The 17,498-nt window shown below is 37.8% G+C and overlaps 1 protein-coding gene across 1 annotated transcript in view; it reads left to right on the forward strand.

The window, feature by feature from the left end:
• Positions 1-17,498, forward strand: part of MYO3A (myosin IIIA) — a 266,360-nt gene that overhangs the window by 132,399 nt on the left and 116,463 nt on the right. The window contains exon 15 of the mRNA XM_050804485.1: positions 13,737-13,939. Coding sequence (XP_050660442.1) covers positions 13,737-13,939 — 203 coding nt within the window. The remainder of the gene's footprint in view (positions 1-13,736; positions 13,940-17,498) is intronic.

The following is a 17,498-nucleotide window of genomic DNA, read 5'->3' on the forward strand; positions in this document are numbered from 1 at the left end:
AAGGAAGTTGAGGATAGACACTGATTTTCCAGGTAAAGATCTTACAATAAGATAAAATTGTACTTTAATGACGCTAATGGCCAAAAAAGAAAAAAAACATTGTTTACAATTTATGCCTGTAAAAATTTTTATTACGATCTACATAGTTATAACTTGCCATGTTAAAATTTTTGCCAATTCTGTGAGGAATCTTGCGTTACAAAACACCAATAGGTTCAAGGTTAAACCTAATCTGTCTATAAAAGATTGAGGCTGCATAGTTCAAAACAACTGCTAAATTGAATTTAATTCACTTTTTTTCTTATGCATTTGGAATTTATTCTGATTTATACTGCCATGAATGGATGAAATTGTATCTTTTTGTCATACAGCTATTCATTTATCCCAACACCACTTATTAAAAACCCATTCTTTCCATAAATTTGAGATGCCACACTTATACTATACTAAATATCCTCGTGCAGTTTGATCTACTTCTGATTTTCTATTCTGCTCCTTTGGCCTTATTGTGTATTCATGCACCAGTGTCACACTTTTTAGTGTTGAAGTTTCTATATACTTCCTATTTTTCATATATATAATATATATTATGTATAATTATATATGTAATAATGTTATATATAATATAACATATAATATGTGGTTTGCAAGTACTTTTTCCTAATCCACAGGCTGCCATTTCATTTTGGTGATTGTTTCCTTTGCCATGCAGAAGCTTTTGACTTTGACATAGTCTTATGTTTTTTTCTTTGCTTTTTTTGCATGGGCATTTGATGTGATATTCAAAAAATCATTGCCAATGCCAATGTTCAGGAGCTTTTCCTCTATATTCTCTTCTAGGAATTTTATAGTTTCTAGTCTGATATTTAGATCTTTCATCCATTTTGAGATGATTTTTTGTGTATGGTATAAGATAAGGATCAAATTTCATTATTTTGCATGTGTAAATCCAGTTTTCTCAGCACCATTTATTGAAAAACTATCCTTTCTTTATGATATCATCTTAGTGCCCCTGTCAAAAATGGGTTGACCATAAATGTTTGGGTTTATTTTGGGGCTCTCTTTTCTATTCCACTAGTCTATGTGCCTGTTTTTATGCTGGTACCATACAGCTTTTATTACTATAACTTTGTCATATAGTTTTAAATCAGGAAGTAATGATGTCTCCAAATTTTTCTTCCTCAGAATTATTTTGGCTAGTTGAGGTTTTTTATGATTTCATACAAATTTTTTGGATTTTGTTTTCTTTTTAAATTTTTATTTATGTATTTATTTTTAAAATTTTTCCATAGTTATTGGGGTACAGGTGGTATTTGGTTACATGACTAAGCTCTTTAGTAGTGATTTGTGAGATTTTGGTGCATCCATCACCCAAACAGTATATGCTGCACCATATTTGAAATCTTTCATCTCCTGAGTTACTTCACTTAGAATAATAGTCTCCAATCTCATCCAACTCACTGCAAATGCTGTTAATTCATTCCTTTTTATGGCTGCGTAGTATTCCATCATATATATTATTATATATTAAATCGTGGAACCAACCCAAATGCCCATAAATCAATGAGTGGATAAAGAAATTGTGAGATTGATATATATATAATATATTATATTCAGTTCTACTTTCAGTTCTTTAAGAAATCTCCATACTGTTTTTCATAGTGGCTGTACTAGTTTACATTCCCACCAGCAGTGTAGAAGTGTTCTCTGTTCACCACATCCACACCAACATCTGCTGTTTTTTTATTTTTTGATGATGGCCATTCTTGCAGGAATAAGGTGGTATCACATTGTGGTTTTGATTTGCATTTGCCTGATCATTAGTGATGTTGATCATTTTTTCATATATTTGTTGGCCATTTTTATATCTTCTTTTGAGAACTGTCTATTCATGTCCTTAGCCCACTTTTTGATGGGATTATTTGGTTTTTTACTAATTTGTTTGAGTTCATGGTAGATTTTTGTTATTAGTCCTTTGTCAGATGTATAAATTGTGAAGATTTTTTTCCCACTCTGTGGGTTGTCTCTTTACTGTGCTGACCTTTCCTTTTGCCATGCAAAAGTTCTTTAGTTTAATTAGGTCCAAGTTATTTGTCTTTGTTTTTGTTGCATTTTCTTTTGGGTTCTTGGTCATGAAATCCTTGCCTATGCTAGTGTCTAAAAGGGTTTTTCCAATGTTACCTTCTAGAATTTTTAGAGTTTCAGGTATTAAGTCCTGAATCCATCTTGAGTTGATTTTTTTGTAAGGTGAGAGATGAGGATTCAGTTTCATTCTCCTACATGTGGCTAGCCAATTATCCCAGCACCATTTGTTGAAAAGGGTGTCTTTTCCCAACATTATGTTTTTATTTGCTTTGTTGAAGATCAGTTGGCTCTAAGTATTTGGATTTATTTCCAGGTTCTCTGTTTTGTTCCATTGGTCTGTGTGCCTATTTTCATACCAATACCATGCTGTTTTGGTGACTATGGCCTTGTACTATAGTTTGAAATCAGGTAGTGTGATGCCTCAAGATTTGTTCCTTTTGCTTAATCTTGCTTTGGCTATGTGGGCTCTGTTTTGGTTCCATATGAATTTTAGAATTGTTTTTTTCCAATTCTGTGAAGAATGATGGTGGTATTTTGATGGGAATTGCATTGAATTTGTAGATTGCTTTTGGCAGTATTGTCATTTTCACAATACTGTTTCTACCCATCCAGGAGCATGGGATGTGTTTCCATTTGTGTCATCTGTGATTTATTTCAGCAGTGTTTTGTAGTTTTCCTTGTAGAGGTCTTTTGGGTCCTTGGTTAGGCATATTCCTAAGTTTTGTTTTGTTTTTGTTTTTTGCAGCTATTGTAAAAGGGGTTGAGTTTTTCATTTGATTCTCCACTTGGTCACTGTTGGTGTAGAGAAGAGCTACTGATTTGTATACATTTATCTCATATCTGGAAACTTTGCTGAATTCTTTTGTCAGTTCTAGGAATTTTCTGGAGGAGTACTTAGGGTTTTCAAGGTAAATGATCATATCATCAGCAAACAGTGACAGTCTGACTTTCTTTTTACTAATTTGGATGCCCTTTATTTCTTCCTTTTCACTGATTGCTCTGGCTAGGACTTCCAGTGCTATGTTGAAGACAAGTGGTGAGAATGGGGATCCTTTTCTTGTTCCCATTCTCAGAGGGAATGCTTTCAGCATTTCCCCATTCAGTATTATGTTGGCTGTGGGTTTGTCATAGATGGCTTTTATTACATTAAGATGTGTCCCTTGTATGCCAATTTTGCTGAGAATTTTAATCATAAAGGGATGCTGGGTTTTGTCAAATGCTTTTCCTGCATCTGTTGAGATGATCATGTGATTTTGTTTTTAATTCTGTTTATGTGGTGTATCACATTTATTGACCTGGCGTATGTTAAACCATCCCTGTATCCCTGGTATGAAATCCATTTGATCATGGTGGATTATCTTTTTGATATGTTGTTGGATTCAGTTAGCTAGTGTTTTGTTAAGGATTTTAGCATCTTTGTTCATCAAGGATATAGGTCTGTAGTTTTCTTTTTTGGTTATATCCTTTCCTGGTTTTGGTATTAGGGTAATGCTGGCTTCATATAATGAATTAGGGACAGTTCCTTCTTTCTCTATCTTGTGGAATAGTGTCAAAAAGGTTGGTACCAATTCTTTAATGTCTGGTAGAATTCGAGAATTCGGCTGTGAATCCATCTTGTCCTGGACTTTTTTTTTTTTTTTTTTTTTTGGTAATTTTAAAATTACAATTTCAATCTTGCTGCTTGTTATTTGTCTGTTCAGAGTATTTAATTCTTCCTGATTTAAGCTACAAGGGTTGTATTTTTCCAGAAATTTATTCATCTCTTCTAGGTTTTCTAGTTTATGTGTGTAAAGGTGTTTATAGTAGCCTTGAGTGGTCTTTTGTATTTCAGTGGTGTCAGTTGTAATATCTCCTGTTTCATTTCTGAATGAGGTTATTTGAATTTTTTCTGTTCTTTTCCTGGTTAATCTTGCTAATGGTCTATCAATTTCATTTATCTTTTCAAAGAACCAGGTTTTTATTTCATTTATCTTTTGTGGGGTTTTTTGTTTGTTTGTTTCAATTTCATATAGTTCTGCTCTGATCTTGGTTATTTCCTTTCTTCTGCTAGGTTTGGGTTTGGTTTGTTTTGTTTCTCTAGTTCCTTGAGGTGTGACCTTAGAATGTCAGTTTGTGTTCTTTCAGTTTGTTTTTTTTTTTTTTTTTTTTTTTTTTGACATAGTCATTTAGGGCTATGAACTTTCCTTTTAGCACCGCCTTTGCTGTATCCTAGAGGTTTTGATAGGTTGTGTCATTATTTTTGTTCAATTCGAAGAATTTTTTAATTTCCATCTTGATTTTGTTTTTCACCCAATGCTCATTTGGGAGCAGGTTGTTTGATTTCCATGTATTTGCATGGTTTTGAAGGTTTCCTTTGGAGCTGATTTCCAGTTTTATTCCTTCTGGTCTGAGAGAGTGCTTAATATAACTTCAATTTTCTTAAATTTATTGAGGCTTGTTTTATAGCTTATCATATGGTCTGTCTTGGAGAAAGTTCCATGCATTGTTGAATAGAATGTGTACTTTGTGGTTGTTGGATGAAATGTTCTATATGTATCTGTTAAGACTATTTGTTCCAAGGTGTAGTTTAAATCCATTGTTTCTTTGTTGACTTTCTGCCTTGATGACCTGTCTAGTGCTGTCAGTGGAGTACTGAAGTCTCCCACTATAATTGTGTTGCTGTCTATCTCATTTCTTAGGTCTATAGTAATTGCTTTACAGATCTGCGATCTCCAGTGTTAGGTGCATATATGTTTAGGATTGCGGTATTTTCCTCTTGGACAAGGCCTTTTATCTTTATATAATGTTCCTCTTTGTCTCTTTTAAAGTTTGTTTTGTCTGATATAATAATAGCTACTTTGCTGGCTTTTGGTGTCCATTTGCATGAAATGCCTTTTTCCACCCCTTTACTTTAAGTTTATGTGAGTCTTTATGTGTTAGGTGAGTCCCCCGAAGGCAGCAGATAGTTGGTTGTTGAGTTCTTATCCATTCTGCAATTCTGTATCTTTTAAGTGGAGCATTTAGGATATTTACATTCAATGTTAGTATTGAGATATGAGGTACCGCATTCATCATGCTATTTGTTTCCTGGTACTTTAGTTTTTGGTTTTGTTTCTGCTTTTAATTTGTATTTTTGTTTCATAGGTCCTGTGCGATTTATGCTTTAAAGAGGTTCTGTTTTGATGTGCTTCCAGGATTCATTTTAAGATTTAGAGCTCCTTTTAGCAGTTATTATAGTGGTGGCTTGGTAATGGCGAATTCTCTCAGCATTTGTTCATCTGAAAAAGATTGTCTCTTTCCTTCATATATGATGCTTAGTTTTGCTGGATACAAAATTCTTGGCTGATAATTATTTTGTTTCATTAGGCTGAAAATAGGGCCCCAATTCCTTCTAGCTTGTAAGGTTTCTGCTGAGAAATCTGCCATTAATCTGTAGGTTTTCCTTTATAGGTTACCTGGTGTTTCTGTCTCACAGCTCTTAAGATTCCTTCCTTCATCTTAACTTTGGATAACCTGATGAGATGACAGTGTGCCTAGATGAAGACCTTATTGTGATGAATTTCCCGGGTGTTCTTTGTGCTTCTTGTATTTGGATGTCTAGGTCTCTAGCAAGGCCAGGGAAATTTTCCTTGATTATCCCCACAAATATATTTTCCAAGCCTTTAGAATTCTCTTCTTCCTCAGGAACAGCGATTATTCTTAGGTTTTGTTGTTTAACCAAAATAATCCCAGACTTCTTGGAGGCTTTGTTCATATTTTCTTATTCTTGTTCTTTTTTCTTTGTCTTTGTTGGATTGGGTTAATTTGAAGACCTTGTCTTTGAGCTCTGAATTTCTTTCTTCTACTTGTTCAGTTATATTGCTGAGACTTTTCACAGCATTTTGCATCTCTAAAAGTGTATCCAAAGTTTCCCAAATTTTTGATTGCTTTTTCTTTAAGTTATTTATTTCCTTGAATATTTCTCCCTTCACTTCTTTTATCATTTTTCAGATTTCCTTGTATTGAGCTTCACCTTTCTCTGGTCCCTCCCTGATTAGCTTAATAACTAACCTCTTGAATTCTTTCTCAGGTAAATCTTTTTTGTTTGTTTGTTTGTTTTCAGTTCAGATCCATTGCTGGTGAACTAGTGTGATTTTTTGTTGTTGTTGTTGGGGGGGGTGTTGCAGAGCCTTGTTTTGTCATATTACCAAGGGTGGTTTTCTGGTTCCTTTTTATTTGAGTAGGCTCTGTCAGAGGGAAAGTCTAGGGCTGAAGGCTGTTATTCAGATTCTTTTGTCCCACAGGGTGTTCCCTCGATGTAGTTCTCTTCCTCTTTTCTATGGATGTGGCTTCCTATGAGCTGAACTGCAGTGATTGTTGTCTCTCTTCTGGGTCAAGCCACCCAGCAAGTCTGCCCAGCTCCGGGCTACTACTGGGGGTTGTCCACACAGAGTCCTATGATGTCAACTGTCTATGGGTCTCTCAGCCATGGATACCAGCACCTGTTCTGGTGGAGGTGATGGGGGGAGTGCAGTGGACTCGATGAGGGTTCTTAGCTTTGGTGGTTTAATGCTCTATTTTTGTGCTGGTTGACCTCCTGCCAGGAGGTGGCACTTTCAGAAAGTATCAGCTGTGGTAGTATGGGGTGGAACTGGCCGTGAGTGGGGCCCTAGAACTCCCAAGATTATATGCCCTTTTTTTTCTGCTACCAGGGTGGGTAGGGAAGGACCATCAGGTGGGGGCAGGGCCAGGTGTGTCAGAGTTCAGACTCTCCTTGGGTGGGTCTTGCTGTGGCTGCTGTGTGGGATGGGGGTGAGATTCCCAGGTTCCTGGAGTTGGGTACCTAGGGGGATTATGACTGCTTCTGCTGAGTCATGCAGGTTGTCAGGGAAATGGAGGAAAGCTGGCAGTCAAAGGCCTCACCCAGCTCCCACGCAAACTGAAGAGTAGATCTCACTCCCACCATGCCCCCGGCAACAGCTGAGTCTGTTTCCAGGCAGAGAGTGAAATGGGCTTGAAAACCTGCCCCAGGCTATCCTCCTCCCAGCTGCAAAAGAAAAGTGCTTGGCTCTTCCCTTGCTTGTGGAGTCTACACACCAGATTTGCATGCTCCCCCGAGTTCTGGCCAGGCTTCTTGCCAGGTCAAACTGTTACAAAGTTCAGTTAAAGATTTCCTTATCCCTCTGCAGTTTTACCCTCTGCTCCTCTGGCCACCCTCCCCTTGGATCCCTGTGGTGCCAGGCAGGAGTGGCCTGCTAGGGGACCCAGGAAGCTCCCAGGGTTTTTCTGCTGCTTCCTCTACCCCTATATTTCGCTTGGCTCTCCAAATGGATTCGGTTCCATGTAAAGTCAGAAACTTCTCCCACCTTCAGCTTCTCAGCTTCTCCAGTGGGGATGTGTGTTCAGGAGAGAGGGTCTTCTTCTCCCACTTCTGCAGTTGGGGCACTCACAGTATTTGGAGGGTCTCTCAGGTCCTGCAGGAGCGGTCCACTTCCTTCAGAGGGTCTGTGGGTCCTCTTGAGATTGCTGGTTTGTTCTTGCATTAATCCGGAGCTAAAATTCACAGTGCAAGCCTCTGTACGCTGCCCTGTCTGGAGCTGCAATCCAGTCCTGTCTCCCATCTGCTATGATGATTGACCCTTCCTGGGATTGTTTTTTTCTATTTCTGTGAAGAATGCCTTGGGATCTTGATAAGGATTGCACTGATTCTGTATATTTGGGTAGTATGGATATTTTAACAACATTAATTCTTCTGATCCCTGAGATATATTTTCATTTATTTGTGTCTTCCTCAACTTCTTTCATCACTGTTTTATAGTTTTCAGTGTATAGATCTTTCACCTCCTTGGTTAAATTTATTCCTAATGTTTTATTTTTATGCTTTTGTTAATGGGATTGCTTTCTTGATTTCTTTTTCAGTTAGGTTATTATTTATGTATAAAAATGTTATTTACTTTTATATGTTGATTTTGTATCCTAAAATTCTATTGAGTTATTACTTCTAACAGTTATTTTGTGGGATATTTGGGGCTTTTTACAGGTAGGATCATGTTATCTGCAAATGCAGTAGTCTCCACTTATCCCCACAGGGGATATGATCCAAGATACACTTGTGGTTGCCAGAAACTGCAGATAATATCAAGCCCTATATATACTGTTTTTTCCTAAACATCCCTATGATAAAGTTTAAATTATAAATTAGGCACAATACAAGATTAACAACAATAACTAAAAATAAAATATAACACTATACTGTAATAAACATCATATGAATATGATCTCTCTCTCTCTCTCTCTTTCAAAATACCTTAGTGTCACTTGTTTTAGGGGATCCCTTGCTGACTTCTTTGTGTAGGCTCAATGCTTTCTGGTTCAACCACTGACACCAATCAGAAAACATTTTCTGTTCATGTCTTCCACCCACAAATTTAATGCCTTCTTAACTAAGTACTGATCATGCACTATGACTATGACTTTTGCAATATGATATGTGACAGTAAAACTAGCACAAGTTTCTTTTTCCTTCTTCACAATTTAACAGATAGTAGACCTCAACATACAATATTTTTTCTTCCCTTATGAAGTCAAGAACTTTCACCTTTTCACTTCAAGCAGGCAAATATGGTTTCTCTTTGACATATTCAAATTGTCAGCATCACTACTCTTGTGCTTTGGGGCCATTAAGTAAAATAAAGATTATTTGATGGCCAGGACTGTGACAGCTGATCTGATAACTGAGAGGGCTACTAAGTTGGCTGACAGGTGGGTAGCCTATACAACGTGGATACGTTGGGCAAAGGAAGGATTCACTTTCCAGGTGGGACAGAATGTGGTGGCACAGATTTAATCACACTACTCAGAATGGCATGCGATTTAAAACTTAGAAATTATTTATTTCTGGAATTTTTCATTTTAGACCATGGTTGACTACAGGTCAACTTCTTCCTTTCTGATTTGGGTGCCTTTTATTTCTTTACCTTGTCTGATTGTTCTTATTAGTACTTCCAGTACTATGTTGAATAGAAGTGATGAGAGTGGGTATTTTTTTGCGTTGTAATAGATACTATTGGAAAAGCTTTTAGTTTCTCCTCATTGATTATAATGTTAGCTGTGGATTTTTCATACATTCCCTGTATTATGTTGAGGAACTTTCTATACCTAAACTGTTGAGAGTCCACATCAAGAAAAGATGTTGTGGTATCTTAAATGGTCTTCTATAACTCATACATATGATGTAGATTATTCTGTGGTTGAAAAATGTTAAAAATTGTGTCTTTTCAAGGTAAAGAAACCTATTACCGCTTTGCTTAATATTGCTTTTCTATTGCCTAAGAAAATGTTATATAATTGTAGGTAGCTCCTGTATTCTTTGGGAATGAAAATGGTTATGCCAAAGAATACTTCATTCCTTCCAAAATGTCCTTTTTCTTCCTGCGGAATACCGCTACTTAGTGGAAATCACAGCAAGACCAGCAATTTCTAGATAGTTCATAAAAATCTGGGACATTCTGTCAATAGAAAGATAAATAGCTATAGAAAGGCCTCTTATGAGTTATACCTTAGTAAATGCTTTTCTTTTTGTAATCTCATAGGAAAATGGAATACAGCTTCCACTTTTAAAATTAAAAAAAGAAGGGGTGTTGGACTTTGTCAGATACTTTTTCTGCATCAATTGAGATGATTATGTGGTTTTTATCTTTGACTCTGTTAATATGTTGAATCACATTGTTTGATTTGCATATGTTAAGCTAGATTTGCATGCCAGGGATAGATTTTGCTTGGACATGATGTATAATCTTTTTAATGTGTTATTGGATTTGATTTGCTAATATTTTATTGAGAATTTTTGCATCAGTGTTCATCAGAGAAACTGGCCTGTAGTTTTCTTTTCTTGTGATACCTTTATCTGGCTTAGGTAGTAAAGTAATGCTGGCCTCATAAACTGTAGTTGAAAGTATTCCCTCTGGCTCTATTTTTTATTATTTATTAATTTGCTTTTCTTAGAGACAGAGTCTCACTCTGTCACCCAGGCTGGAGTACAGTAGCATAATCTTAGCTCACTGCAGTGTCTGAACTCCTGGGCTCAAGTGACCCTCCTGCTCCAGCCTTCCCAGTAGCTGGGACTACAGGCATGTGCCAGTGCACTGGGCTAATTTTATAATTCTTTGTTCAGATGAGGTCTTATTTTGTTGCCCAGGCTGGTCTCAAACTCCTGGCTTCAAGCTGTCTTCCCACCTTGGCCTCCCAAAATGCTGGAATTACAGACATGAGCCACACTGTGCCTGGCCTAGCTCTACTTTTTAGAAGAGTTTAAGAAGTATTGGTATTGATTTTCTTCCAATGTTTGGTGGAATTCAGCTGTGAAGCCACCTTATCCTAGGCTTTTCTTTGTTAGGAGGTTTTGATTACTTCTTCAATTTCTTTATTTGTTTTTGGTCTGTTCAGGCTTTCTAATTCTTTCTGACTCAATTTTGGTAGGTTGTATTTCTCTAAGAATTTATCTACTTCCTCCAGGCTACCCAAATTGTTTGTAGATAATTGTTCATAATAGTCCCTATGATCCTTTTTATTTCTGATACGTCTGTTGTAATTTCTCTACTTGCATTTTTTATTTTACTTATCTTAGTCATCACTCTTATTTTCTTAGACTAGCTGAGGGTTTGTCAGTCCTATTTTTTTCAAAAGCAAAACTCATAGTTTTATTGATTCTTTTTATAGTTTTTCCTTTCTCTATTTGATTTATTTCTGCTCAGGTTTTGATTTTTTTCCTTTCTTCTGCTAATTTTGGCTTTAGCTTTTTCTTCATTTTTTAGTTCCTCGAGGCATAATGTTAGACTATTTATTTTGGAGCTTGCTTCTTTTTTAACATAGGAATGTATTGTTACAAACCTCTCTCTCAGAATTGCTTTTGCTACATGCCATAGGCTTGTTATGTTGTGTTTTCCTTGTGGTTTGTCTCAAGGTATTTTTTACTTTCCCTTTTACTTTCTTCTTTGACCAATTGGCTGTTCAGCAGTACATTGTTTAATTTCCACATAGTTGATCATCTGTGGTGCTAGGAGGTGCTCCTGCTTAGGTGTGCCAGAGGCTTGGAGCCCCAGGGTGCAAGGTACCACCTCACCTGTGATGTGTGGTGGCAGCAACTACTTCAGTGTTCAGGAGGCCTGAGGCCCTCTGAGGGTGGGGTGCTGCCTCAGCTCTGGTGCAAGGGAGCTCCCTCAGCCAAGCTCAGAGCCTGTGAGGACTGCAGGAGTCTCCAGTAGCAATGACTGCAAGTGTGAACAGTAGTGAGAGAGGTTGCTGGGGGTATCTTGCTTACCTTTTCCTTGCAGGGAGCTGTCCTTCCTTCCTGGTTGTGAGCTGATCCCCACTTGGGGCATGATGTGGTAAAGGTAAGGTGTTTCCTTTCCTTCTCTATGTGGCCATCCTGGGTTTCTGTGCTCTACAGGATTTCTACTGGCTGCTTTTTTGCTGTTCTCCAGCATGCTCCTTTAGTTATTTTGGTTTAAATGTACTTGTTTACTCATTTGCAGGTAGCGGGGGGCTTGAAGGTGTATTATCCATTCTCACACTGCTATAAAGAGCTACTTGAGACTGGGTAATTTATAAAGAAAAGAGGTGTAATTGACTCACAGTTCCACATGGCTGGGAAGGCCTCAAAAAAACTTACAATCATGGGCAGAAGGTGAAGGGGAAGCAAGCCCAGCAAAGCAGGAGAGAAAGAAAGAGGGAGCAAAGGGAGAAATGCCACTTTCAAGCCATCAGATCTCATGAGAACTCAGTCCTTATCACAAGAACAGTGAGGGGGAAAATCCGCCCCCATGATCTAATCATCTCTCACCAGGCCCTCTCCCCTGACACATGAGATTACAATTTGACATGAGATTTGGGTGGGGACACAGAGCCAAACCATATCAGAGGGAGAGCACTAGGAGCTTCTGGCCAACCATCTTGATGTCACTTCTAATTCATTTTCAAAATGATGAGTAGGAAGAATTCCATGTTCCTGTTAAAAACTGAGTGGTTTTAATATGTTCTATCAGAAGTCTTGACCCAGTGGCTTAATATAACCTCTACTTAGCAGACTTGTGACCCTCTCGGGAGTGGAAGAGCCAGGAGAGACCTAAAAAAAAGGTGGCGCTACCCCAGGTATCTCATCTCAGCCTTTTCTTTCCCCTTGCCCATCAACCACTCTCTCCTTCTAGAAGTATCATTTTAAAAGGTTTTGACAATGGTGAGATAAGATTTAATGTGGGGCGCGGGGGCAGTGAGGCATAGCATATTATCCTGGTGTAGAGGAGCTGAACACCTGAATGAATTTACTCACAGGTCTTTGCTATTCTGTCCTGATCTGCGGGCTGATAGAGGTTCTCATCAGTGATAAATTAATTGTGTGTGAATGTGGTTCTGTAGATGTCAGCAAACTCCTTAATCTAATCTCTTTGTCTTGTTTTAGATTAATGTTAATTGGGGATAGGTATATATGTATTTTCAGATTCCTACCCTTATCACATCTTATCTTGTTTTAACTTATGTCCTTGATAAGGATTTACCAGATGGAAAAATGAGGTGTTTGGTAGATAGAACTTACCTTTGAAATATGCAGTCTTCCAAATCTTATTTAGCAGGTCACTGCTATTCAATATATGCCAATGAAAATGTTATCTCACCTTTTTCATGGGTGCAAGGCCAGCCCAAAACATTTTAAAAGAGCCAAGTTCATCCCCCAAATTACTATGCTCTTCTCTCACCCCTTATTGCCTCTTTTATAAGATACTCAAAGTTCTTACACAGCCTGAAAACTTCATTGTGAATGCCCCCTCCAACCCACTCAAATTCTAATGTAGCCTGCGTTCCAGAAATAGCTTCCACTGTTCTCCCTCGACATAGAAAATTTGCAATAAGTCTAACATAGTTGATCTTGGTAAAGTATTAAGGTAGATATTATACTGAAAATAATCTACTTAAGCTAACTTCTGCCAAGTTGTGAATAACTAATACCTCCCTACACCTCGGGGGGCAGAGGTTGGAATGCCTTTGTAATAGAGATTGGCTATTAACCCAAATAAATTTCTACTCAGTAGAATTTCAACTAAAGTGGTAAAAAAGAAACATGGAACATACTTCTTTGAGAAGAGGAGCATAAGAGATGGGGAAGAAATAGAGGTAGAGCCATGTAAGCCTGCTAACCTTGACCTGGTTTCCACTCCTCCCATTCATACTTCCGAGCTGTTCTCACTTTTCATAATTATTCCCTTCTCTCTGCTTCTGAATTAATGAGTTATCTTTCCTCTCTTAGTTTCAGGGTTAGCAGCTTCTGTGGAAGCAAGTAAAGTGGTTCTGGCTTTGGGGACTATTTGGATGGGGGCCCAGGCAGGTAGAGGAGGAATAACAGAATGACAAGTGTACTTCAATGTGCATAGGCTGCTTATAAATTATCTTTGTAAATCAGGCAGAACTGCATTTGAATAGAAAAGTATAGAATATCTCCTTGTCCTTTTTTAAGAAAACAAGTGAGTGAATCCACGTATGGGAGGGCGAAAATAGACCAGGATGTAACATCTGCCAATATATCAGGAACATGCTTTTGTATGTTTATGTCTACATAAAGTGCTCACCAAAGAAGAGACATTTCATTATATACCAAGTTAATTTTTTATGTTTTTAAAAATATCTTAATATTTTCTCTTTAGGCTAATAACAGAACCTTGCAAGAGAAGATTTTACAAGTAAACAATTTGGTAGAAGCCTTTGGCAATGCCTGCACTATTATAAATGACAATTCTAGCCGATTTGGAAAATACTTAGAAATGAAATTCACCTCTTCTGGAGCTGTAGTGGGAGCACAGATTTCTGAATATCTCCTGGAAAAATCCCGAGTTATCCACCAAGCTATGTAAGTTTATTTCAAACCTCTCCTATTTTGGAGGAAGCAGAAGCAAACATAATGCTTTAATAGTAAAATGTCTTTCTCATTCAATAAAATTTTGTTTATCACCTACTGTATGCAAAGCACTTACCACTGAGAATGAAGAGATCCATCAGCACTGTCTTACTCTCAAATATATGTAACATTCAATAGAGGAATTAATAAATAACCTAGAATTTGTGCTGCCAGATAGAAAGCCTAAGCCCATCATAGAGGTACTAACAGCATAAATTAGAGACCGTTCTGACATAGCAGAGAATATATTTATCTATACAAAATTAATGTGAAATTTAATTAGAAATAACTGAATGCTTTTCTCTTTTAAATGCTAGCATATATAAATAGACATTTGTATTAATTCTATTCTTCCTGTGTTTATACACAAGGGGCCAAATAAAAGATTCAAGAAGGAGCTTTATCGTATTGACCTTTTATTGCTGACTGATTTTAGCCATCAATACTCTTCATAATGCTTTGATATTAAGTGGAATGAATTCCTTTTGCGGGTTTGTAACTTAATGACAAAGTTTCTCTTCTGTCTCACAAAACATCTTTGTTATTCTAATGAGGAAACTATCGTTACACATTGGATTTGTACCCTGGTAGTTACATTATTTTGTTTAAAGGCTTGGCAAATTAGAATCTTTCATTTTTCTTACGTTGGTTTTATGCTAAACATATGCTACATTATTGTAGTAGTATGTCAAGTTAATTCACAGTAACATAATAAGCCTTGTTGTGTATTAGTACATTATTATTTAATGTAAGTGCCTTCAAGCTTGGTGTCATTCAATTCATGAGTAAGTCATGAATAGAAGTTGCCTGGAGTCCAGCTCCTGAGCACTAGCCCCAGTATGGAAAATTACCCTTTGGCCTTCAATTGAAAATATGGAAGGAGGCTGGGCGCGGTGGCTCACGACTGTAATCCCAGCACTTTGGGAGGCCAAGGTGGGCAGATCACAAGGCCAGGAGATCGAGACCATCCTGGCTAACAAGGTGAAACCCCGTCTCTACTAAAGATACACAAAATTAGCTGGGTGTGGTGGTGGGCGACTGGTGGTGGGCGACTGTAGTCCCAGCTACTCAGGAGGCTGAGGCAGGAGAATGGCGTGAACCCAGGAGGCGGAGCTGGCAGTGAACCAGGATCGTGCCACTGCACTCCACTGGGGTGACAGAGCAAGACTCCATCTCAAAAAAAAAAAAAAAAAAAAAAAAAAAAAGGAAGGAATGATTATTAGACACATGTGGTTTTCAATTGTGGTACCAGACCATTTTAATCCACCTTGGGTAAGATATTTAAACCTTAAAGATCCTTACAGGATCTTGGCTCTGTAATTCATTGTATGTAGGATTTGAAACAGTTTACTTAACCTCTCTGCACCTCTGTTTTTCATCTTTAAAATGAAATAGCATTAGTACCTATCAAGACAAGGTATGTATAGTATGTACCACAATGAATGGCATATAGTAAGAAATCTGTAAGTTTAAGCCATTAGTAGTAATAGTAGTATTAATAGTTGATTAGAAATAACATATAGCACAGTACCTGGGATATTGAAGATGTTCAATAAATGGTAGATACTATTTATTGATGCGTGTCCAGTGCCCAAAAGTCAGTGGACATGTGTGTCAGTGCTATTGCGGCCCATAAGTAGAAGGACCTCAGGATCTTAGCAGATGTGGAAACTTAGCTAGTTCTCAAAACTGTTTGTTCTGCTCTCATAATTGTGTAAGCCTCTCCTTCAGGCCCTTTGGGGAGAACTACTTAAGAGTAACTAATTGGTAGATGGCACCACCATGTTGCACAATATAAAGGGATACCATTCACGGTGTATTCTATGGAGCTGAGTGCAGGAACACAGTTCATATAGAATAACACATGAACATAACCCTCTGGAGTTACACAGCGAGGCCCTGAGCTTATAACCATAGAAATAATCCCGTTAATGCTTACTGAAATATTGCAGGATGGATTCTAAGAAATAGCATAGTCAGGATTATATTTAAGGCATGCTATGAATTAAGTAATTTTTCCCCCTAAGGAACTATTCTAATTTTACAACTTTGCTTATTGGGGAAAAGCATTCCAAATTCCAAATTCACAATCAAGTGGAAATATAACTCAGTTATAATTTGAGCACAGCTGTCTTTAATTTATAACACTTTTTCCATTTTTATGTTTTTTCTTTCACCTAATTTAATTGCATTTTTAAGTTCCAGAGGAGCTTTGAGTGACCTATGAATATGAAAATATTAGACCTGTGATTGATGGAAGAATTCTTAATAGGTACCTTTACAAATTATAAATTTAATTGCACTGTTATCAATCAGGGTACTGAACAGAAAGAACAAGCTCTAGGGTTTTAACTGAGAAAACTGTTTACAGAAGTCACATGAGCATTGAAGAGCCAAGAAGAAATGGTGAGATGCCCATGGACTAACAGGGGTGAGGAGCCATGGCTGCCTTCCTGTCTGCAGGCAGAGGGAGGGGCAGCACTAGTGCCTGGTGCCAGCTGCAGCTGTGGATCAGGGGCTGCCTGTCGAGAGCTATGGCCCTAATGGGATGCAGCCGTTCAGGGAGAGAGCAAGGGGATAACGTCCCAGCCTTTCTCTCCTCCCTCCGCCTGTTTCCTGCCTGTGCTTCCTATTGGCTGAACCCATATGGAAGCCAGACAGCAAGGGAGTCCAGGGATTGCAGGCTGTAAGGATTGGCCTTTGGGGTCCCAGAGCAAGACAAAGAAGAGTTTAGAATGATCTGAGGAGTAGGGAAGAATCAGAGCAGACGAGTATCTTTTTTTGATGAACTCACCCTTTAAGACATTTTGTTCTTTTCTTCACTTTTTGCCTCTGACAATGTCATCCCAGCTCAATCTCTGACCACATTTATTTTTAGATTACCTTTCTAATGATGATGGTACTGTCTTATAACCTGTGACTTAAATCCTTTTTTAAACATCGATGGTTTTCAAGGAGAAAATTTTAAAAGAGGCTACTTAATTTCAAGAATAAAATGAACCTATTGAAGGCAATGCTAGATAATTCTCATAAATACAAATTATAGCCATTTCCACTGCAGTTTCCTCCTGTTATTACAGTTCAGTTCAGCAGGCATTGATTGCATTTCTCTTATGTCCCCAGCACTTAACAGGACTCTATAGGAGACATAAATAAGTGGCAGACATGGTGCTCTCCATTGTGGAGAAAGGGAAATGTATTTATGGAGCAGTTACTCTATGTCAGTCACTGCGCTAAGCACCTTACAGTCATTATCTCTTTTAATTCTTGTAGTCATGTGACAGGGTGTCATCTTCTCTTTTAAAAGTGAGAAACTAAGAGAATTTTAATAAGTCGCTTAATGTCAAAAACTTAGCAATGAATGAGTTGGAGTTTGAAGCCTCGTCCTTCTGTCTGACTCCAAAGCCCAGCATTCATCCATCCATCCATCCATCCATCCATCATCTATCCATCCATCTATTTGACACATATTTATTGAGTGCCTACTGTGTGCTAGGCACAGGAGACATAA

This window comes from Macaca thibetana, chromosome 9 (genome assembly GCF_024542745.1).
Source record: "Macaca thibetana thibetana isolate TM-01 chromosome 9, ASM2454274v1, whole genome shotgun sequence".
Classification (NCBI taxonomy): domain Eukaryota; kingdom Metazoa; phylum Chordata; class Mammalia; order Primates; family Cercopithecidae; genus Macaca; species Macaca thibetana.